Source organism: Phyllostomus discolor, chromosome 5, assembly GCF_004126475.2.
Source record: "Phyllostomus discolor isolate MPI-MPIP mPhyDis1 chromosome 5, mPhyDis1.pri.v3, whole genome shotgun sequence".
Taxonomy (NCBI): Eukaryota; Metazoa; Chordata; class Mammalia; order Chiroptera; family Phyllostomidae; genus Phyllostomus; species Phyllostomus discolor.
Genome location: NC_040907.2, coordinates 113,625,831 through 113,648,525, shown reverse-complemented (window position 1 = coordinate 113,648,525; position 22,695 = coordinate 113,625,831). Strand labels below are relative to the sequence as shown.

The 22,695-nt window shown below is 37.9% G+C and overlaps 1 protein-coding gene, 1 long non-coding RNA gene and 1 other non-coding gene across 5 annotated transcripts; all 3 read left to right on the top strand.

The window, feature by feature from the left end:
• Positions 1 to 316: 316 nt before the first annotated feature.
• Positions 317 to 17,934, top strand: GHITM (growth hormone inducible transmembrane protein). Of its 3 annotated transcripts, none has more exons than XM_028512469.2 (9): positions 317 to 449; positions 2,021 to 2,186; positions 3,395 to 3,494; positions 4,787 to 4,898; positions 5,936 to 6,077; positions 9,069 to 9,177; positions 14,064 to 14,252; positions 14,701 to 14,872; positions 16,576 to 17,934. In XM_028512469.2, the coding sequence occupies exons 2-9, from the start codon at positions 2,058 to 2,060 to the stop codon at positions 16,658 to 16,660; spliced, it is 1,038 nt and encodes a 345-aa protein (XP_028368270.1). In that variant the 5' UTR covers positions 317 to 449; positions 2,021 to 2,057; the 3' UTR covers positions 16,661 to 17,934. The 3 variants fall into 3 exon arrangements, with proteins under 3 accessions (XP_028368270.1, XP_028368271.1, XP_035882628.1); XM_028512470.2 differs by having other exon boundaries at positions 406 to 558; positions 16,576 to 17,629; XM_036026735.1 differs by lacking the exon at positions 317 to 449 and adding an exon at positions 554 to 576 and having other exon boundaries at positions 16,576 to 17,629.
• A 1,254-nt stretch (positions 17,935 to 19,188) lies between these two features.
• Positions 19,189 to 22,293, top strand: LOC118500793. The gene is made up of 2 exons (XR_004903374.1): positions 19,189 to 20,339; positions 20,461 to 22,293. It is a non-coding gene; the product is annotated as an uncharacterized LOC118500793 (long non-coding RNA).
• On the top strand, positions 20,293 to 20,430 carry LOC114498326. Its single transcript, XR_003684755.1, has one exon. It is a non-coding gene; the product is annotated as a small nucleolar RNA SNORA51 (small nucleolar RNA).
• Positions 22,294 to 22,695: the final 402 nt, after the last annotated feature.

Below are 22,695 nucleotides of genomic sequence, written 5' to 3'. Positions count from 1 at the left end.
AATAACCTCTTCGAAGAGCACAGAAATGACTTCTCATTTTGCGGATCAGGGCGATAGAATAATTTTTAATTCTCACACCACTGTCTTTCAAGTTTTGAGTAATTTTTGTAACTGTTGCAATTGAAACTGTTAAGACAAAAACAAAGAGCTCTACTACAAACAGCGAGGATAGCCTATACCGCCACTGCCCGCACCCGAACTGTGCTCTCAACTAATCTTCGCGCCCAGCCCGGAACCCCTCCTTCTTCCAGTGCCCTTCCTCTGTCAGAGATCTGCTCGTGATTGGCTGTTCGTTGTGTAGGCCGCTTCTCCGGATATTGCGTCATGCAGCCAGCCAGTGAACTGTGCGTACGCAGACCGTGGGAGGCGGGAGGACGGCCTAGGTGCGCGCGTCTGCGTTTTGCTGTCCCGGAAGGGGAACTGCGCGGTTGAGGGGACCGGGGATCGAGGTACCACTCTTCCGACCCGACAGGCAGGGGATACCGCCCCGTTCTCAGTCAGGCCCTCCGGAGCCCGCTGGGTGCGATTGGGGAGGGCTGGAGACAGCAGCGCTGCTGGGTGCGTCACAGCCTGGTGGCGCGTTAGGATCGTCCTGCCGGTGACCCTGTGAATGGGGGCAGCGGCTGCGGGGCCTGGGGGGTAGGCAAGCAGGGGCTAGCCCCTCGCTGCCGTTTTCTCCCTGGACTGCGAGGTGCTGAATCCTCCCCGCCGCTGGGCCGCAACGGCCGCAGCCCGGGAGATAAGGGGGTACCTGAGGCGGGGATGTTGTAGGGTGTGCGTTGACTTTGGGAGGCTGGAGGCTTGTCCCGGGTTTCTAGAGAGTCTAGTGAGCTGGGTCAACTTCCTTGAGGACCAGGCGCCTGAGCTTGCTATTGCTCACAGAAGCATACAGAGTATTTATCTATTTTATATCTGGGGAACCTGAGTCTCAGAGGTCAAACACATTTGCAGCAGAAGCAAGATTTCCACCCTGTTCTGTTATGCGTCACGGAAGCCACTCCGAGCTAGGCCTGTTCCCAGTCCGTGTGTTGAGGACTAAGGGGATGCACCGCAGTTATAGGCGGAAATGATGCAATAGCATGAAAGTCCTAGAAGAACTTGGTATTTTCCCAAAGGACTGATGCCCGGTGTTGTACCTGATGTACATAGATCCTGGGGCAGAGCTGGAAGTGCATTGAGATAGTTATTTTTAAGCAAGGACTCTTAGCTTTGGGGTGCTAACTAAAATATATATTCCTTCGTCCCCTTCCTAGAGATTGAATCATTAGGACCAGAGTTAGACTCCGGAATCTACGTTTTAAAATGCATCCCAAGTGGTTTCAATAGCTTGGTATATTTGATATCAAAGTTTGAAGAGAAGTAATTTTTGGCATGTTTGCCAGAAGTTTGTTTGGTTTTCACTGATGTCTTTTAACTTTGTAGTTCACTATGACCTTGAAGAGTTAGTCATCTCTTCCTTGGACGGCCTTTTTACTCAGCTCAAAAGTTATACTACGGAGGTGTTTTGTGTTTTTTTTTTTTAATTGATTTCATTGCGGTATCATTGGTTAATAAAATTATATAGGTTTCAGGTGTACAGTTCTATGATACATCACACCTATGTTGTGTTGTATGTTCATCACCCCAAGTCAAGTCTCCATCGAGTCTCCTTTTAAATGTTCTCATTGAGTGTTGGTATAATTCTTAAGTCAAAACCACATTTATAAAAGCAGATACACACCATGTAAATTCCCTTAAGGCATTCACTCTGTGCTAGCCACATAACCTACATAGTTGTATGTTTTGTTACTGCGTAAACTGGGATTCAAACCTAATTTGGTGATTCATCTCCAACTGGGTTTTGTGGGGTGGATTTCTTGAATTTAACAAGAGACATGCAGAAGGTTTATCATTAACATTTTAAAAGGTCACTTTATTCCATCTTTTGTGCTGCGGGATGATTGGCTCCTTATCTCTGGATCCCTCATGTCATTTCCTCAGTTCATTCATGGGTTATTTTTTTGTTTTTGTGTCCAACTAGCATTTTAGATCGGCTTTGGTAAACCTGGTTCACCACCATGCTGGCCGCAAGACTTGTGTGTCTCCAGGTTCTACCTTCCCGGATTTTCCACCCAGCTTTCACCAAGGCCTCCCCAGTTGTGAGGAATTCCATCAGGAAGAATCAATGGCTTTTAACACCCAGCAGGGTAAAAATAATCTGAATGTTTTTATATTGTTGTCTCTCTCTTTGTGCCCCTAGGACCATTGAGGGAGAGGGGGGTGGTCAGATATATATATACTGTGAAGTTTCCTACTCTACCATTAGTCATTTACTGGAACACTTAGCCCTGATATTGATCCAAAATAGCTTTCTCCCCACCAGTTTGGTATCATTCTGTTCCATCTTTATCTCATGTGAAAGAGAAAAGGAACTATAATTTTTCCTGTCTTTACAGCTCTTACAGTTTCTCATTTAGAGTAGTTTGTGAGGGATTGAGAGCTATGGTATAGATAGATTCATGGAGCCTATAATCAAAAGCTTAAGAACCTAGGATTATTACCAGCTGGCCAATAGACATTGCTAAATGTTATTTCACATCTAGTTTAGGAAATGGTGAAATCTGTCAGGTAAGAGAAGTCCATTTCCTTTGATAATAGATATCTCTTCTAACATTCAAAGCAGAAATACAAATTTTGAAATGTGAGGTGGATAAGGAAATATACAAAATATAGGAGGGACAGGGTTTTTCCTCTTAACTGTTTCACTGTTGAAAAGGAGCTAAAATATACGTAGTAGTCATTCTTTCCTTTAGCTTTGTGTTAAAGAAAGAACCTTTCCTGAGCCTGTTTCCCAGATGAAAAACGGTGTAGCTAATATTGAATGCATATTTTTAAATAGTGTTTAAATATAATAGATACAATAAAATCTGTAGTTTGTGAAATAAACAAGCTTGAAACTTAGAAACTAAGAAGTTGTAATGAATTAGTCACCATGAAGATCAAGCACAAATGGGGTCTCCATATAGGGGTTTTTTTGTTTGTTTGTGTAAGAGTTTATTTATTTTTAGAGAGGAGTAGGGAAGGAGGAAGAGAGGGAGAAAAATATCAATGTGTAGTTGTCTGTCGTGTGCCCCCTACTGGGGACCTGGACCACAACCCAGTCATGTGCCCCAACTGGGAATCAAACCGGTGACCCTTTGGTTCACAGCTCGCGCTCAATTCACTGAGCCACACCAGCCAGGGCTCCATATAGTTTTTTAGATTGGTTAACATACTTTCATTGTAGAATTATATGTGTATAAAGTGTCATATTACTTTATATAGTTTTCTGGTGTAACAAAAGCCTGTATTCACTTTGTTGTTAACATTCTGTTTTATTATGGATGGTGTATGTCTGTGTTTTCATGTATATCAGGAATATGCCAGCAAGACAAGAATTGGGATCCGACGTAGTAGAACTGGCCAAGAACTCAAGGAAGCAGCAATGGAACCATCAATGGAAAAAATATTTAAAAGTAGGTGTCAGTTTTTAGTTTTCAAATGAAGTCTATAAACGTCTTCCTAAAAATATGTGCAAATATCTGTATATGTGCATTTTCTGGGGAGAAGGGCAATTATTTTCATCATTGTCAGGAATCTGATGACCCAGAAAAAAAATGATACTTAACACTAGATTTAGTGGATCCCAGTCACAATTCTTCCAGAGAAAAATGTTACTTTCACCATTATATATGTATAGTCTGTTAAGGAAGTTAATTTGAAGTTGCATAGACTCGTTATTCAAGCATATATTTGTATATATTTCAGGTCAAGAATAAATTGTCAAAACACCTATGTTAATGAAAGCCTAGCTGTTCAGGAAGAGTCCTCTTAACTAGCTGCCCCGCTAAGGCCTCTCAGGAAGCAGACCCATTTGTTTCACAGTTTGGATTTCAGCTTTGCAAGTTTGGAAGCTAGATTGTTAATCTACCCAAAGCCAGGCAAAGAACACTACTGCTCCTTCATCTTGCAAAATGTTAATATATTACAGTGGGACAGATCCCTAATTGGTATCCCCCAAGGTATTTATGATCACTAAGGTGGCTTTAGAAACCAAGTTATTTGGTTTCTATTTTGTTTTTTATTTATGACCACTAAGGTGGCTTTAGAAACCAAATTATATGAATCCTATGGCTACAGAATAGTAACATTCCTAGTGAACATATTTAGTCTGAAGGGAGTAAGATGATCTTTATGAATACTACCTTCATCCAGTTAGACTTGATAAGTTAATTGTTTCTCAGTACTAAGATAAGAGCACCCTCTCCCTTAATTGAGCTGCTTAAACACTGATTCCATTTTTCTTTGATTCCTTATTTATTTATTTATTTATGTTTGGTTGCATATAAAACACCATCTTTGCTAATTGCACTTCAGACAATTGTCATATAACATTTAACATTTCTTTCTCATCTTTACTTTCTAAGTGTCATGAGAATACATCCCAGACTCTTATTGGTAAAATAACATATCACAGTCTCCCCACATCAACAGATATACCACTCTAAGTTTTGTCAGAGATTAAAGGTTAGTCAAGGGTGATTATTTTTCTACTAATTATACCTGTTTTTCAGCAATGTTTTTTTACTGGTCCCCTAATTTTCAGGCCATTGTATATCCCCATACATACTAACTATGGCTATTACGAAGAAGTATGGTATATAGTTTGACTTCCCTCACTTAAATATTGGGAAGGGCTTACCACCACAGCATTTTAATTTAGTCAAAACATGGCAGTGTTAACCTGCATTCCTCCTGTATTCTACAGTTGATCAGATGGGAAGATGGTTTATTGCTGGAGGGGCTGCTGTTGGTCTTGGAGCATTGTGCTACTATGGCTTGGGAATGTCAAATGAGATTGGAGCAATCGAAAAGGCTGTGTAAGTAAATGGTTCCCTAACAGTTCTAACCTTAAATGTCAGGATTCTGGTCCAGTTAGTCTCCCACGATGCAAAAGAAAGACTATCCAGGCATAATGCAAACTCTTTTACCTGGAGAGAGAAAGGGAGAGCAACCCTCTGTAAAGAGAGAGTGCTCCTGACCAATCTTCCCATAGGACTTTTATTTGCTTTTTCCCCATGCACCTTGTGATTCTTATTTATCATAAATCATCCCCTAAGCTTGGGAAAGCTGTTTTCAGTACAAAAGCATATGTAGTTTGTGAAAACAGAGAACAATAAGTGTCAGTTGACAGATAAATCTTTGCACAACTTTCTTACAGGAAAAGACAGTGTCCTTTAGAACTAACAAAGTGATGTATAACTACTAAGCAGGACGTGAGTTAAACATAAACTATATATGTAAAGCTCAGCCTGGCTCCAAAGCTAAATGCTTCAATAAGCAGAATACAATTGCCTAAGTTGATTAATAGGTTTGTTTGCCTCATACAAGGGTCCATGTTTTGGGACGCCTTTCCCTGGGAATGTACTGCCATTTCCCTCCAGCCCCATTCAGCTTCTGGCGCTGTGCCTCCGCTCAGGCCATGCTGCCTGAGGGACATAGCTGCAAGAACCAGAGGTGGTGGTCCCCAACATTAAAGGCTCCAATTTTCTTCTCATCTTTATCTTTCGCCACTTTTGGAATGTTGAATGTCTAGTCTTCCAACTGTATGGAATATACATGAATAAAGATAGAATCTTTTGTTTTGACATACAGTTAATCAAATTTAATCGTTTTTAAGTGTATGTATTTAAGTAGGAAGAAAATATGTTGCTTTGTACATGAGCCAAGTGCTTATATGTCTTCTGTCTTTTACTGTTTATGGTAACTTCAATGTATGCATCATTTCCTTGATAAATGAGGTGAATAAGATTTAGAGCAGTTAGGGGATGTTTCCCAAGGCCTCCCAGCTAATCTGAGTCAACAAAAGTTTACATCCAGAATCTTATAAATTAACCATATTGTGTTTTCTTTACAGAATCTGGCCCCAGTACGTCAAGGATAGAATTCATTCCACCTATATGTACTTAGCAGGAAGTATTGGTTTAACAGCTTTGTCTGCCCTGGCAGTGAGCAGAACTCCTGTTCTCATGAACTTCATGATGAGAGGCTCTTGGGTGGTAAGTCATCTTGTTTTTGTTGACCTTTTCCACTGCATAGCAAAAGTTTAAACAGAATAAATATTGGGGGCTGGGTGTTAAATGGAAAGACTATCTTACTAAATTGAACAGTTTTTTGTTCAAATAATAAATGAATTATTACTGTAGCTGAGACAAAGTAGGAAGTACATCGTGAGGTACATCAGCTATTATTCTTTGTTGAATGTGTATTCTGTAGCACCAAAGGGTTGGAGACCAAATTTACAAGAATGTGCTATTTATCTAGTTGCAGATATCAAACAACCTCTATATTATATATTTTACAGCTATTTACTAAAAATAAGGCAGACCCAAAATCAAAGCATTCTGTACTGTTACAAGTAGAATAGTACAGTGCTGTAACTATTCTGAATTTTCTAGACCCTATGTGAGGTATTGAATAAGTGTTTCTTGTGCATTTGTCATTTTACAAGATTTCAAAACTGATTACAAATGTGGTGCCTATTTCTCTACTTTCTGGTTGAAGAGATGAACTAGAGTAAGTGGTAAAGGATGTACAATAATAAGTAGGAAGTTTAAAATCAGTTGAAAGACTGTTTTTGTCTTGGACTAATAGAGGGGTTCCTTGAAGGACAATTTTATTTCATCAGGGCCATTGAGGCCTAGCATTTTTTATTTTAGGAGAGAAGAGGGGTAGTCCAAGTTTGTAAAACAGCTTGAGCAAAGGAGGTGGTCATGAAAAGTGACTTTACAACTCCATTCAAATATTTGAGGGCTAGAGTATGAAGAAGGCAGTTAGAAAGGGGATGTATGGTTGCCAAGCTGAGGAGAGTGCCTAAGCTGTGAGGGGCCTTTGCAGATATTGGCACAGCAAAAGTCTGATGGGTATTGGAGCATTTAGAACTAATGTGGAAAAGACAAACAGGTGTGCTAGCTGAGCCTTTGCAAGATAAGAGACGAAGGATGGTAATGTGAACTAGAGACTAGAGGGGGAGGGAAGATGGGAGTGTTTATGTACTACTTAGAGATTTCCCATGGCAAACCAGTTTTCCCCACAGGTAACCCAAATCCATCTAACTTCCAAATTTGTATATTTCTACTATATTTTACATTCCAAAAGGAGAACCATTTATAGTAGCCATTTGGACAATATGGTATTCTTAGGATATTGCTTCTCAGATAGCTGTCATGAATTGTATAGCTTAGAGGTTCATGAAGACGCAGAGTAAGCTTGGTGCATTCTCAACAAGAATGTCAGATTTAATCAGTAGTAAATAATTTTAAAGTAGTGCTTTTTATAATATACATGGCTATATGAAAACATGCAAAAGAGGTTAGCCCCTAAAATAAGTCTCCAAAGAAGTTTTGTGCACGGGCCAAATTGTCAGCTCTATGTGGGCATAGGTTCACTCTCACATGCCGTTCATTCACTAATTAAATAAAATAGTTTGGAAAGCCAGACAGATTCTACAGAGACGAAGATGTAGCTTTGTGGTAAGCTACAAAGGAGGAAGGTGGAAGACATACACACAGATAATGTCAGAGTTTGTACTAAGTGTTTTTGGAGGAGAGGCATCGGACACATCATTACAGTCAGGAGACCAACCATAAAAACTTCCCAGACAAGGGGGTAACCCTTTTTTTTTTTTTTTAATTTTTATTTATGTTTTTAGACAGGAGAAAGAGGGAGAGAAACATCAATGTGTGGTTGCCTCTTGCCCCCTACTGGGGACCTGGCTCACAGCGCAGGCCTGTGCCCTGACTGGGACTTGAACTGGCGACCCTTTGGTTTCTCGGTCCATCGTTCAATCCACTGAGCCACACCAGCCAGGGCAAGGAGGTATCCCTTGAATAAGTCAAACAAATAGGAAAGAAGGATTTATTCTCAGGCACAAGGAACCTGAGGCATGTTTGCAGCCATACTAGTTCAGTGCAACTATAATGTAGAGTAAGGAAAGCTAAAAGGCAAAAATAGAACTGGATTATGGAGGACCTTAAAAGAAAAGGTGTAATTTTAATAAATATCCTGAAAATGCTTTGCACAGAAATGTATAAAGTGGTTTTTAGTAACTTTCTCATTGGAAAATGGTAGGGTAGAACCTGCTGTGCTTTTCTATATTAATATGAGTGAAAACAGCTGTTCTGTTCAGTTGTATTACATTGCAGGTTGCACATGCAGATGCCTGTATGTCAGACAGATGATGAAAATGAGTGAGGCAGGCCTGGTATGGCACGTGGTATTATTGGCATCTAGAGAAAAAGCCCTCTCAGCTAAGAGCATTTACATTGAATTGTTTGTTTGAATATTTGGCCAAACAAAATACCTATCCAATTCTGTCCAAAGGCAGCGAGTATGCAGTTTCTCCTTTAAATTTCCTGAAGATTCATTATCATCTTTCTTCCATTATTTACATTTTTTCCTTGTTATATACACAGGGAATCTTTAAATATCATAACACTGGAAGTCTAAGCAAAGAAAAGGGAAGAGGACCAAGTCAGCCAGAAAACTGGGAGGATAGAAACAGTCTTATTTCTCATCTTTTCCACGTGTTTCTTGTATTTTTCAGGTTTTCTTATAGCAAATACGGAGTTAAAGGCAATGTGCTCTATATTCTGATTGGTATATCATGACTAATACTTTCAAATGCTATTTGTGCTATATTAAAATAAATATCATTAAAAATTATTATTCTAGGATTCTTAAAGGCGTTTTGTTAAACTTTTGTCTATGAAGAATAAAGTTTTTGAAAGATAGTGTTATTAGTCAAAGCTTAACTCGTTCACTTGAAGCTATCTGCAGAACTTCACTATATGGCAGTAGGGGCACTCTTGCTAACTTGGCCAAGCTGAAATAAAGACCTTTAATGTGCTAGAAAAATATAGGATTCCATTTCTTATCCTTCATCATTGTAAACATGGTTTATTTGAGGGACTAACTGAAATTAGAGTGTGAGGGTTTCTACTTTGCTGTTGTATAAGGACCGATTTTTCATAGCAGTATGTGTCTTTCAGACAATTGGTGCAACCTTTGCAGCTATGATTGGAGCTGGAATGCTGGTACAATCAATACCATATGACCAGAGCCCAGGCCCAAAGCATCTTGCTTGGTTACTACATTCTGGTATGTTCTAATTTTCAACTGTTACTAAGTGAATCTTGACTACTACCTTTTTGGTTGCTCTTCACAACCATAAATGCTTTGTACATAATTGAATTAACCCCCATGTTTAGAAAATGCTTATAATTTTCTGCGCTTACTACTGGTTACATAACGAGACCATGGGCATCCCCAGTATTATACTTGCCTCCTTGGACAGTCTAGTATATGCAGCAATTTCCTTTTATGTATTTTGTCTAATACCAAGAGGATTTCAGCTCTGATACACAGTTGCTTGAGAATTGTTTTAGTTTATGTTTAGAAAAATAAATGGTGACAAGAAGGAGGTAAGACATATGAAAGAATAGGAGAGGAGGTTTTTGCAATGGAGCATTTGGAGAAAGAAAGCAGTCCCAAAAGATTGTTGGAAATGCGTATTTTCGTCTGATGAGTTTAGCTGAGTCAATATTAAGATAATTCTTTGTATGAGGTTACATTGGCAGGGCAGTGACCGTTCAACCCTGCTATTACAGGACCATTCTGACATCCTTTTATATGTTGTGAATTTTTCCTTAAGTGTTATATGACAGATTATTTGAAAGTTTAGATAAGTTTTTCACTCCAAGTATTCTGTGATATTCTGTCTCTGGGTTGAAAAAAGAACCAGCCAGACCCAGAAAGAAGAATGCTTCTTATAGATGTGTGTTCTTTACCACAAAACAAGACATTTCATAAGCATTTCCCTTAAACTGTCATGGAGACAGACTCTGAAATGTTTTAACATGTTAGTAAATGGAAATTAGGTTTTTGGCACTCAATAACAAATTTCTGATGTGAAATGTGTCATTTATATTATTCATGTGCTATCCTTATTTTGGTAAATATGAGACAGCTTCCCAACCTTGATTTTCAGGTCTTTTTCATTTGGTATGAGATTATTCAACCACAGATATTCTCCCTGAAACTTTACAGGACAAAACACTTCTGGTTTGGAGGAAAATGGTCCCTTATCTAATACCAATGAACTGCTTTTAAGAAAAAAATTATTCAAAATAAATATAGCATATGCATTTGCTAAGAAAGCAAGTATCCTTTCATTGAAACACCAACATCCTCACCATCTGAGTTTTAACATTCACATTTATGTTTCTAAATCTGTGGATTATGGTATCTTGGCCCATGAGCAGAATTCTGCACCTGTTTCCCCTTTTAGACACTTAAGTTCCTTGAGAAAACAGGTTGTGTCTTTTTATCTCTGATTAATAGTATAGTTACTTGTTGGATTGAGTTAAAATGCCTTTGTAGTTTTAATTCTACCTTAAAGAAGTATTTTTACCTAGTTTGCTTAGAAAAGTACTTTTAATGTGTCATTGTAGCACATAAATTACTTGAGTGGGGGTATTATGTGTGTTGCAGGGGTGGGGTGCCCAAGGCCACCAATTTATTCAGTGATTGATTTGTATTCAGAGCTAGGGTTTATTACAATGAAAGGATGCACAACTGGATCAGCAAGGAAAAAATAAAGGCAGAGCCATGGCCAGCGTGGCTCAGTTAGTTGGAGCTTTCGTCCCATCCACCAAAAGGTTATGGGTTCAATTCTTAGTCAGGGCACATACTAGGGTTGTGGGTTCAGTCCCTGGTTGGGGTGCATGCCGAAGGCAACCAACTGATACTTCTCTTTCTTTTCTCTCTCTCTCCCTCCCATTCTTCCTCTCTCTAAAAGCAATGAAAAAGTGTCCTCAGGAAAGTACAAGCAGATTCTGGAGTGTAGATAAATATACAGTCCTTCAGTGCTCATTCCTCAGGGGACACAATGACAATGCGAAAAGTGTAGTACATGAGATTTCTTGGCTCAGGGAAGCCCAGTGGAGACTCTGTGTCCATAGTTTTTAATGAAAGCTGATTATGTAGGCACTGTTATAGCAGCTCTCAAAAACCAGACTCCCAGAAGGAAGGCAGGTCTTCAGAATAGCTCACAGTCTTTGCACAAATAGTCTAATCCTATCAGTTAGGTAATGGCTAAAGTGCCAACTTCTCAGAAGAGTCTAGGACTAATCTGGCAATCAGGCCTTTGTAAAGATAGCCTTTGTAAAGATAGCCTTAGGCCTGCTTTGTTAACCCATTCCTGCACAGTATGAAGGCCAGGTTTTTTCTTTTTTTATTGTTGTTCAAAATTTACTTTATTCTTCATAAACATCTTAGGAAGCCGTTCAGACATTAGCATGTTCATATTTCCTAATTGAGGAAACTGAGGCTGGTTGAGGTCACCCACTAGGGAGCACCAAAGTCAAGACTGACACCCCAACCTTATTTCTTCAAGTCCTGCACTCTTTTATTCACTGGCATGATTGAGATGGGATCCAAATAATTCAAAGACAAGTACTCACAGCATCAAAGGGATATCAAAGCTGGCTTTTGTCCCAATATTAACACCCAAATACATTCCATTTTCTTTCTTTATCCAGATATCTAGCATGGCTGTGGTCACAATCAGGATCAAGTGATACATTGCAGGAATTACTGAAATGGACTTGAAAAATTATTCTAATTGTGTTATACCCCCAGCTTTATTGAGATATAATTGACTCATAATATTGTATAAGTTTAAAGTATACAGCATCTTGAGTTGATACATTTATATATTGCAAAATTATTACCGCTGTAGCACTTCCATTTCATACTTACCATTTCTTTTTTTATGGTGAGAATATTAAGATCTACTTTCATAACAACATGCAAATATATGACACTGTCATTAGCTAAAATCACTATCAAAAATTCAGAAATAACAGAAGTAAAACCCAATGAATTACTGAAGTAGTAATTATTAAAAGTTTTATTGTACACACACCAAAATGGTAGTCTGAAAACCAGGAACGCTTAACCAAAAATATGGAATGAGGCCCACATATATTATTATAAAGGAACTTACATAATAAGAAAGTAGTGGCTATTTGTTCTTTACACAGTGATTGGTTATAATAGAATTTTCTGTGGTTACCTCATGTCAGTCTTGGTAAACAGTTCAAATATTGCTTACAGGTTCCAGAGGCATAAGCAAGAAATGATCCAGGTCAAGTTAGTCTTGCAAAATAAGCTAAATTGAGCTTTACTTGTATGACTAAACTAGTTTTGTCTGCCAGGGAAAGTTCAAGGCTGGTCTGTATTTGTTTTTTATTTTAATGTCATTGTGCTCCACATTAGAATCTCAAACTTGCTCTTTATACTCTCTGACCATCATCTCCCCGTTTTCCCCATCTCCCTCCCAACTCCTGGTAACAACCACTGTACTCTCTGTTTCTCTGAGTTTGACTTTTTAGATTCCACATGTGAGATCATACATTTGTTTTGTTATGTTTTTGTTGTTTTTGCGGGGGGGGGGGTTTGAGATCATACATTTGTCTTTCTCTGTCTCACTTGTTTCACTTAGGGTAATGCCTTCAAGGTTCATCGATGTCAAAAATAGCATGGCTTCATTTTTATGGCTGAATAATATTCCATTATATATGTAAACCACATCTTTATCCATTGATCCATTGATTGACACTTAGGGTTTTTTCAGATGTCAGCTCAAGTACAGCTGTTTCCATGATATGTTGATTCTAATTTTTTTTATACAAACTCAGATGTGGATTGCTAACTATAATTTTTCAAAGAATCTCCATACTTGTTTTTTGTATAGTGGCTGTGCCAATTTGCTAAATGCCAGTTTTCATTCACAATAATAATGAGCTATCCTTGTTAGTTTTATCATTGATTTGTCCTTAAGCAGCAAACATGTATTATCGCCACTTAAGATTTTTATCAGAAAGTATTACTGACAAGCAGGATTGGGATCGATGAGGGTAGGAGGTAGGAATGGCTGGGGTGGGGGAAGTGGTGGGGGAAAATGGAGACAACTGTACTTGAACAACAGTAAAAAAAATTAAAAGAAAAAAGAAAGTATCGCTGAAAACTCTCTCAATAGTCTCTTTAAGTGTTCTGATAAAAATTTTGCTGCCAAATGCAAAACTAATGGAAATCCTAACAAATATCCTACAGAGGAATTTTTATCCAGAATTTTTCCTAGAGCAAAAAATATTTTTTAATTCATCATCATGAAACATAATCAGTTACCTTACCATTTGATCTAGAAACATTATTCTTGGAAAAGAAACACACTAGTATTGAAATTTCAATATGAAGGTAGCTCTTTGCCTGTTCCTTGAGTTAAACTGTACACATACAATGTTTAAGAAAAGTGTAACTTCTTGTACTCACCAGTAAAATAATGCCTTACATAAGATTTATTTTTTAGTTGAGCTCTATTTATTTTTGTTAATCATATTATGGAAAACTTACTGTAATTTTTATAGGATGTTTATAAATATCTTAACAACTGAAATTATTTTTTCCAAGTTGTGATCACATTCCCTATTAATGCGAGGTAACAGCAGTGCCTGTCCTTGGAGTTTCTCTGTTTCAAGATTATCATAATATACTCTCATTTTTTCATTTCGTTTTGTTTCCTTTTGGCAGCAGGAGATTTGACCTTGAGCTATGCATTTTAAGCTATTTTAATCTCAGTTCTTACATGTATAACTGTTGTTATAAAGACTAATGTTAGGTTCAGATCCAACTAATGAATTACATAGAATTTGACAGAGTTACTAAAACTTAGATTTATGTTTGTACTTGTGATTGTGACTGATTGGAATAGTGTTACTCTTGTGTTTTTAGAATCTGGATAGCCCCAAGTTTTGGTTGTAGAATTTGGGGGGTGGTAGTATCACCTAAATAAGGGGAAGGCTTTTTGTGATTATGCTGTTTACCAGTAAGTTATAATATATTCAAATGGGGTGTTAGTTACAAGTGTTAGTTTTCCCTTAGGTCATTGTTTAGTAAAAAGTGACCACTTGCTCTTTCTCCAGGTGTGATGGGTGCTGTGGTAGCTCCTCTGACGATATTAGGGGGGCCTCTTCTCATCAGAGCTGCATGGTACACAGCAGGCATCGTAGGAGGCCTCTCCACTGTGGCGATGTGTGCACCGAGTGAGAAGTTTCTGAACATGGGCGCACCCCTGGGAGTGGGCCTGGGTCTTGTCTTTGTGTCCTCTCTGGGTAAGCCACTGTGCTTTGACACCTGGTTCTTTGCTTATGATGTCCTAAAATCATCTTATGTACTCAAGTATTCTACTGGAGGGAATATATTTAGTCGTTTTTAAAAGTTGTTTAAAAGATACATGCTAATTAAACTGGATTTTCTTATTTGGCATGAGAAACCATTACTGTTGTTTTTACCAAATGCATCTAAAATGGCAAGGTGGCCTGGAGAACATGAAGATTGCTCTGATGCAAGAGAATTCCTTGTAATGTGGGCAAGTGACCCCTTGCAGGAATGAGTGTCATGGGTTTTGAACCGAATGTACACAAAACTAGACCGTACTTATACCAAGATATGTTGTTGTCTGGCAGTATACCAAATAAGTATTTTTAGGTAAGGTTAATTATAAAGTTATAGAAAAGTGCTTTTTTAAAAAAGAACTTTTTTTTCCCATTTTGATTTCAGGATCTATGTTTCTTCCACCTACCACTGTGGCTGGTGCCACTCTGTACTCAGTGGCAATTTATGGTGGATTAGCTCTTTTCAGCATGTTCCTTCTTTATGATACGCAGAAAGTAATCAAGCGTGCAGAAATAGTACCAGTGTATGGAGTTCAAAAATATGATCCCATCAATTCGTAAGTACTCTTTTTAATGTCTTTGTTACATAAAGACTTTGTGTCATTTTGTCCTATTTTGTTTTTTGACTGCATTCATTTCTTAGGGCTGCTGTTACCAATTATACAAACTGGGTAGTTTAAAATAACAGAAAATAATTCACAATTTTGAAGCCAAAATCTAAAATCAAGGTGTCATCAAGGTTGGTACCTTCAAAGGACTCTTAAGGGTGAATCACTTCCATGCATGTCTCATCGTCTTGTTATAGCCAGCATTCCTCAACTTGTAGATACAGCAGTTCAGTCTCTATCCCTTTTTTTAAATTAATTTTTTAAATTCTTTTTTATTTTTAAACTTCTTATTGTTTATGCTATTACATTTGTCCCATTTTTCCCCTTTGCCCCCATCCTCCTATCTGCCTGTCTTCACATGGTGTTTTCCTTGTGCCTGTCTGTCTCTTCTTATGAAGACAGGTGTCATATTAGACTAAAAGGCCACAACAGCATTCATCTTAACTCACATCTTAATTACATCTACAAAGATCCTATTCCCAAATATGGTCACATTCACAGGGGACCAAGGATTAGGACTTAAAATTACCTTTGAATTCAACAATTACTATTTTATTTCTTTTGTTGTTTGGCCTATTTTCCCTCTCTCATAAGCTGTGTATCCACAGAAATTTGATTGTATTGTAACTAAGTGTAATATTTGGTTAGTTATTTCAGAGTACTTTTTTAAAGAAATTTATTTATTTTTAGATGAGGGTAGGGTGGGGGATAGGGAGAGAGGGAAAGATCAATGTGTAGTTGTCTCTCATGTGCCCCCTACTGGGGACCTGGCCCACAACACAGGCATTTGCCTTAATTGGGAATCAAACTGCTGACCCTTTGGTTTGTAGGTCAGCACTCAGTCCACTGAGCCATACCAGCCAAGGCTAATTCAGAGTATTTTCAATTAGCCTTATGGCGCTCTTATAGGTCAATTAATTTTTATATTTAATAGACTTTAGAACTAAAGAAAAGATTTCTTAGGTATTCATTGGAAAGTGTACATAAATGACTTGAAATGTTTAATAGAAAAGCCTGTTTTATTAAAAATTGGAAACAGTATGAAAAATTTATTTTAGGGATAATCAGAGTTAACTTACATTAAATGTTCTAGTGCCTTTTTCTTTTCTTTGCCTTCCCACCAAAGTAGTGTAGTTTATTTAAACAATTTCCTTGAGTTTCATTGTATTACCACATTTTTTAAAGTAATTTTTTTTAATTAAAAATGTAATCATTTTTAAAATGCTGCTTTAATGCTTCAGGTTTGTAACCGTTTGGGTGAAGTGAGGGGGAGGTGTTAAGGGATTGTATTATATTTTAAAATGTAAGACTCGTGTCTGACATGTTTCTGTAAAGGTGTTTCTTTGGTTTTGTTTTGGTTCTTTATTGTCTAGCACCCACTTTTTTCCCACAGGATGCTATACTAATAGTAGAGTTTTAGAGAATAGAATAATGATTTTTAAACTGTCCTTTACCATTTAAACTGCTAGACGAAAATCTTGACTACTGTCTTATCTAGAACTTCCTTAGTTGGCATCTTGTTTTAAAATTTCCATCTTACATACCTGGGACAAATAATCAGTATTGCTTTTTCTTCTTTTCTAGGTTAAGAAATAGTTTTTATCATTGTTATTAGAATTGTGTCATATTTAAACAGGCATTTTTTCCCCTAGGATGCTGAGAATCTACATGGACACGTTGAATATATTTATGCGCGTTGCCACTATTCTAGCGACTGGGAGCAACAGAAAGAAGTGAAGTAACTCAGCTTCTGACTTCTTTAGTGTATCAGACATCTTGCTTGTTTAATAGGGGCAGGTATTCATTAATAGTTCAAGCAGCTTTCATTGAAGTTTAGAAGATAAGAACTTGTCATCCTGTTTGAAATGTCCCAGTAATGTGATGCTTCAGGTCTGCTTTTCTTCTGGAGAATAAATTCAGTAGTTCTCTGCCAAATGAGCACACACACTCAATTCTCATGTTTGAGTTATTCTGAAATGCTTTAATGAGTAAAAACTGAGGCTTGTGTTGGGAGAATTTATTTTATCTTTCGATTTTTTTAAGTGAAAATCAGCAAACTTGTATTTACCTACATAAATTTTGGAATGCAGAATATTAACAAGTAATGTTATAAGTGGTGTAAAGGTTTGGTACAAGGACCAGAGAGAAGTTAAAGGGTCACCTGCAGTCTTTCTTTAAATGCTTAGACTTTAGGACTTGTGTAACTGGTGGTGAGCCAGTGAGAGGCAATCACTTTTTACATTTGTCTGCTGAATTTATCAGAAGCATTGACCATAAAACAAAGACATGAGTGATACATTTTCCTGGTGTTCCTTTTTAGTTCTCTTTTTAAAATGTAGATGTGGTCATGTTTGGCTCCTCATTGTTTGACATTATTAGGACACTTTAGAATTTTAATATGAAGAATTCCTGATATATAATACGTGTGTGTGTGTTTTACTTTTGTGTGTTCTAGAACAAAATATCCTTAGAATACCTCCTCAGGATAAAATATTCAAAGTATACAAATAATATGTTCATAATTGCTGAAATTTTTGCATATTTATTGAAATGTTTAATAGAATACATGCTTGCTTTTCTCATCTTTTCAGGCTTTGAAGCTTCTATTAGGAAAGCCTGTTTGTGGCTTACACTTAAGATATGAAGGCGATTTTTCTCCTAAGACTTGGTTTCTTGCATTCCCTCTTAGACCAACCACTAAAAAAAGGAAAGCACAGATACTCTTTCTTTATGGACTATATTAGTCAAAAATGTAATGGGCAGAATACTTCATTAGCATGTCCCCTAGCAGAATTTGCCTTCTCTCCTACATAGACGGTTACTTAATTCCCTTGTAACATTTGTAAGTTTTTTGATAAGAGCTATTTTGAAAGTTCTTAATGAAGTATATATGATTATTGAGATGATTGGTGTTTGACAAGCATTTATTATAGTAATACAGAAATAACTATTCTAATGACCACGAGTCACATAGGATGCTTATGTTTGAAATAATAAAGGTTCCAGCCAGATGGTGATTGGTGTGTAATTTTTCCAGCTGAACCGTATACATACTATTTGAATAGGTTTGTTCAAGAAAGCAACTTACTCTCTTACCAATATAGTGTATATAGTACAGTGTGATTCTTATCACAGTACTTAGAGCCATATTGCTTTTTTTTATATCACAGCTCTCCTACTTATTTCTTATGTGACCTAGGCATTACTTAGCTTCTCTGTGCCCATTTCCTCATCTATAAAATGAAGATGGTAGCAGAATCTACCTGAAGGTGAAATATGATGGCACTTGTAAGTTTAGCTTGTTTGTTTTGGGGCGGGGGGGGTTTCCCTAAGAAAAATCTAGGTGCCAAGCTTCTATTTTTTCCCTACTTTAGTTCCTATAAAGTGTCAGTGTGATCTTAAAGTAAAGTCGTTTTTGTTTGCTTAAAAGATTTTTTTATGTATGTATGTATGTATGTATTGATTTTAGAGAGAAGGGAAGGAAGGGAGAAAGGGAGAGAAACATCTATGTGCAAGAGATATATAGATCAGTTGCCTCTCACACACTACCAGCTGGGGACCTGGCCTACAACCCAGAGCATATGCCCTGACCTGAAATCAAACTAGTGACCTATTGGATCACAGGCCGGCATTCAGTCCACTGAGCCATACCAGCCAGGGCTTAATGTGAAATCTTAAAGATCCTTTTGTCTTTAGTCACATTCTGGATCCCAAAGTTTATATCTTTATGTTTGGATTGTATCACACACAAAACAAAATGGTATAATTTCAACAATGAGTATCAGCAGAAACTTATCTAGAAAATCAAGGATTTTTAAAAAATTTAATGGCCTACTATTTTAACTTCTGATTTTGCTAAGACAATGAAGACTTTTAAGTATAAAACGTGAGGTATATGAGGGGTGGGGCCCTTGTATTACTGGCTTCACCCGCTGAGTATTTTAGGAACCCACCTACCTGTATCAGTGTACCAGCTGGCATTGTAGTGAGAGGCTGTGTTCAGCTTCAGCGAATTTTTTTTTTTTGGAGACTTTTTCAACGTGTTTGCACATTTCATGATGGATGATGTACAAGCACCCCACCCTCCCTATTCACCCAGTCTCACCTGAGTGACTATTTTTTGTTTGTTTGTTTTTCTGGATGAAAATAGTCCTCAAAGGGAAATGTTTTGCCAATGTGGAAGAGGTAAAACAAAAAACAGCAGAAGCACCAAAAGGCATCAAAATAGACAAGTTCAAAAACTTCTGAACTAGGGGGAAAAATGCCTGGATAGGTGTATTGCATCAAATGGAGAGCACTTTGAAGGTGACTGAAGTTTAAACATAAGAATAAATACAATTTTTTATAAGTCCAGGTTTTTGGGGGATTCCCCTCGTGTAAAATGTGAGTACTTATACTAGGTCTAAAGTAATCATTAGGTCCTTGGCTCCTTTGACATTACACTGGGATTTATTTTCTCACATCACCCACAGGGAAGAGTGTATACTAGCAAATTGATAGTTTTTAGCCAAAAAAAAACGTGTTTCTCATTTTTTTACACATCATCTGAAGCATTTAGAGGATAACTAAGATGTGGTTAAAAATAATAACACACAAAACTAAAGGTGTTTTTGGTTTATTCACAGTATTATCTAATGAACATTCAATCAGAAAACATTGAATATATCAGGTAGGTACCATGCTAGCTGGACCCAGGGAGACAATGATAAATAAAAATTGCCTTTTAAAGAATAGCATCCCTATGTAAACACAGCCGCAGTTCATTGTGTTGAGTTCAGTAAGAGAAGTGAACAAAGTAACGTGTCCAAAATGTCCCAGGAGGAAGTCTTCAAGTAAATGTAGTAGTTATAGCACATTAAAAAAAAAAAAAAAAAGACGCCATTCCACACACAGGAAGAGTAAGGATATATGGAGAAAATGGCAAGATGCAAGAAATTCCCTTGGAGCCAGCAGGTTTATGGTCTGTGGTTAGAGCACTTTAAAAAGTTGGCTGTCTTCTATGCTCTAAAATGGTAGAGACACATTTCCCTTAAAATTGTTCATCTGGATAAAATGTGTCCACATTAAAAGTTTCTGAAACTAAATGACACCCAACATTTGTAGCATTTTGATAGGGTGGGATAAGTATCCAGATAAGCTGGTTAGTAGCTAACAATTGAATTTTTTTATGTTGTGTGCTGATTCCTTCACACAAATAACATTCCTCTGAGCTAGGTACTGCTATCCCCATTTTGCAAAGGAGTAAACTAAAGCCCACAAATTCAACCTGCATAAGATTGAGTCCTGTGGCTGGGAAGAATAAAGTGGTAGAATTGAGAGATCCTCCTAACTCATCGTACTGGGAGGTTCATGATAAATCCCATAGGGCTGGAATTCTATCTGAGAATCAAAAGCACTGTACAAATTAAATAGGCAAGTTGAAGAGGAGTCAGAGCAAACCCACCCCATATACATACACCTCAGCCCAGGCCCTCTGCCTGGTCTGTATTGTGAATGGGGGGACATGGAGGGGGAAAAAAAGAAGAAAAAATAAATAGGTTGAGATTCTGGTGAACATACCTACAACATTAGAATTTTAGTGTTTGTCCAAAGGAATTGACCTCAGTCCAATGGTAATTGACCTCAGATAAACAATAATCGTGTTTTATTCCCCCAATCCTATTTTTTATATAGAGTACCAGAAACTCCTACTTGGAGCTACAAATCAAGCCATTGTTTAAAGGTCAGTGTAATTAGTAAGATGGACTCTAAATGTGCTCAGTTTATATAGGTAGCACTCAAAATGGAAGCCATTTTTTTAGGGCAGAGATTTGAAAGCTGTGACCTTGAGGACTTTGGTGTAGCAGTTCAGGAAGATGGAGGAAATTCCCTTAGTATTAGCATGGTAACACTTGAAAACAACAAAAGGAGCATTTTGTACCAGAAGCAAAAGTGAAATCTGAACTTTGAGAAGGGATAATGTGAACCATTCTGGCCAGTACATCATAGGGATGCTGGCCAGTTAGCATGAGGGCAGATCCAGTACAATCTTCTCAGCCTCAGCACTCCATTCTGCCTGGCTCATTTGTATTGGGTCTTCATCTAGTGGGATATCAGTTGTCCTTAGGGGCCTCTCTCTTCACCTTCAGGAGTCCCTGTGGTTATACCCAGAATTGATACTTTCTGGCAAGGCCAAATTGACATTCTCACAACTGGGCACAGAAATCTAAAAACAAACATTTAAAGCAATCCACTGAGCACTTTGTAAAAGCTACCTGAGGCCTTGTATGGTGTCAGCTGGCTGTCATTACCCCAGACTAGCCTTTCATGTACCTGGTGCATGTGCACTGCTCACCTATGTGCCCCAGTGTGGTTTTACACAGTAGCTCAGCTTGGTGAAATTAGGTTTATATGGTGATCTAATTGCAAGGGTGTTATACATGTCTTAGTTCCATTTACTCATTAGTCATGTTGCCTCAATGCTAAGATCCCCCATCAGACTTTATTTCTGAAATGTTTGTTCAATTTCATGATTTTTTTTCAAAACTAAATAGCATATCTTAGCATCAGTGGCATTTCAGAATTGAAAAAAATACGGTGTTTTCCATTAATTTGTTCCCATAATTTCCCAATAGTTCATTGTCCTATAAAAACAGGTATCTGAAGTATAATCTTTTGGTAATTGCCAGTAGCAGTTTTTACTGATGATTCAGAGGGAATCTTCAGAAGAAAGTACAAGTCTAGCCCCACCCAGTTATGTACTTCATGAGGATTGGTCAGACAGGAAGACCAGTGGAAGCTGAGAGCATGAGTGGTTTGGTGTGATCTGACTGTAAGTAGAAGACTCACTTAAAAAGAAGTTGGAGAAATTATGATAAGGTCTTCACTGTTGTTAATTCTGAGTGGCAGAAAAAAATGGGCGTTTGGTAGGAAAATGAGATGTTTGGTATCTTTTTCAGTATATTATAGCTTCCCCTAAGTAACTTTTTACAAAGGAAAGTACATACATTGAAACACACTTTTCAGTTTTGGGAACTTATTGAAAGACCCAGAAAAGCAGAACTTCTTTCTACCCCATGTAGCCTTTTGGCACATCTTATCTCTGAGTGGAGCTGGACCCAAAGCCTTCAAGGTCCTAATAGCCTCGCATGCTGTGTCTGTATTGCCACCAGGGTGGTTGACATTTCCCCCAGGACTGTAGAGCTCTCGCTGTTTCTCACACATCCACCCTGTCCTGGTGGTGCTAAGTGTGAGGGTGATGGTAAGAAAGGTGACACCTCTTTTCTGGGAAGCCTGCTGTCAGACCTGCAAGTCATAGAGCAGAAGCTGACAAACTCCAGCTCTGAGGGCGGGCAAAAGCAGCAAACTTTGGCATTCCCCCTCCCTTTTTTTTAATTTAAATTATTTTATTGATGTTCAATTACAGTTGTCCATATTTTCTCCCCACCACTCCCCCCCACCCTTTCCAAACCGACCTCCCTCCCTTGTTTCCACCCTCCCCCTTGGTTTTGTCCATATGTCCTTTATAGTAGTTCCTGGAAGCCCTTCTTCCCACTGTCCCCTCCCCCTCCCCTCTGGCTGTTGTTAGATTGTTCTTAATTTCAGTGACTCTGGTTATATTTTGTTTGCTTTTTTCTTTTGTTGATTAGGTTCCAGTTAAAGGTGAGATCATATGGTATCTGTTCCTCATCGCCTGGCTTATTTCACTTAGCATAATGCTCTCCAGTTCCATCCATGCTGTTGCAAAGGGTATAAGCTCCTTCTTTCTCTCTGCTGCATAGAATTCCATTGTG

Bases quoted from the DNA above. Each gene is read 5' to 3' on its own strand.
- GHITM (XM_028512469.2), top strand. From the start codon at position 2,058: ATGCTGGCCGCAAGACTTGTGTGTCTCCAGGTTCTACCTTCCCGGATT. The intron at 3,495-4,786 runs GTAGGTGTCAGT...TGTATTCTACAG, and splicing joins AATGGAAAAAATATTTAAAA to TTGATCAGATGGGAAGATGG. The intron at 4,899-5,935 runs GTAAGTAAATGG...TTTTCTTTACAG, and splicing joins GGAGCAATCGAAAAGGCTGT to AATCTGGCCCCAGTACGTCA.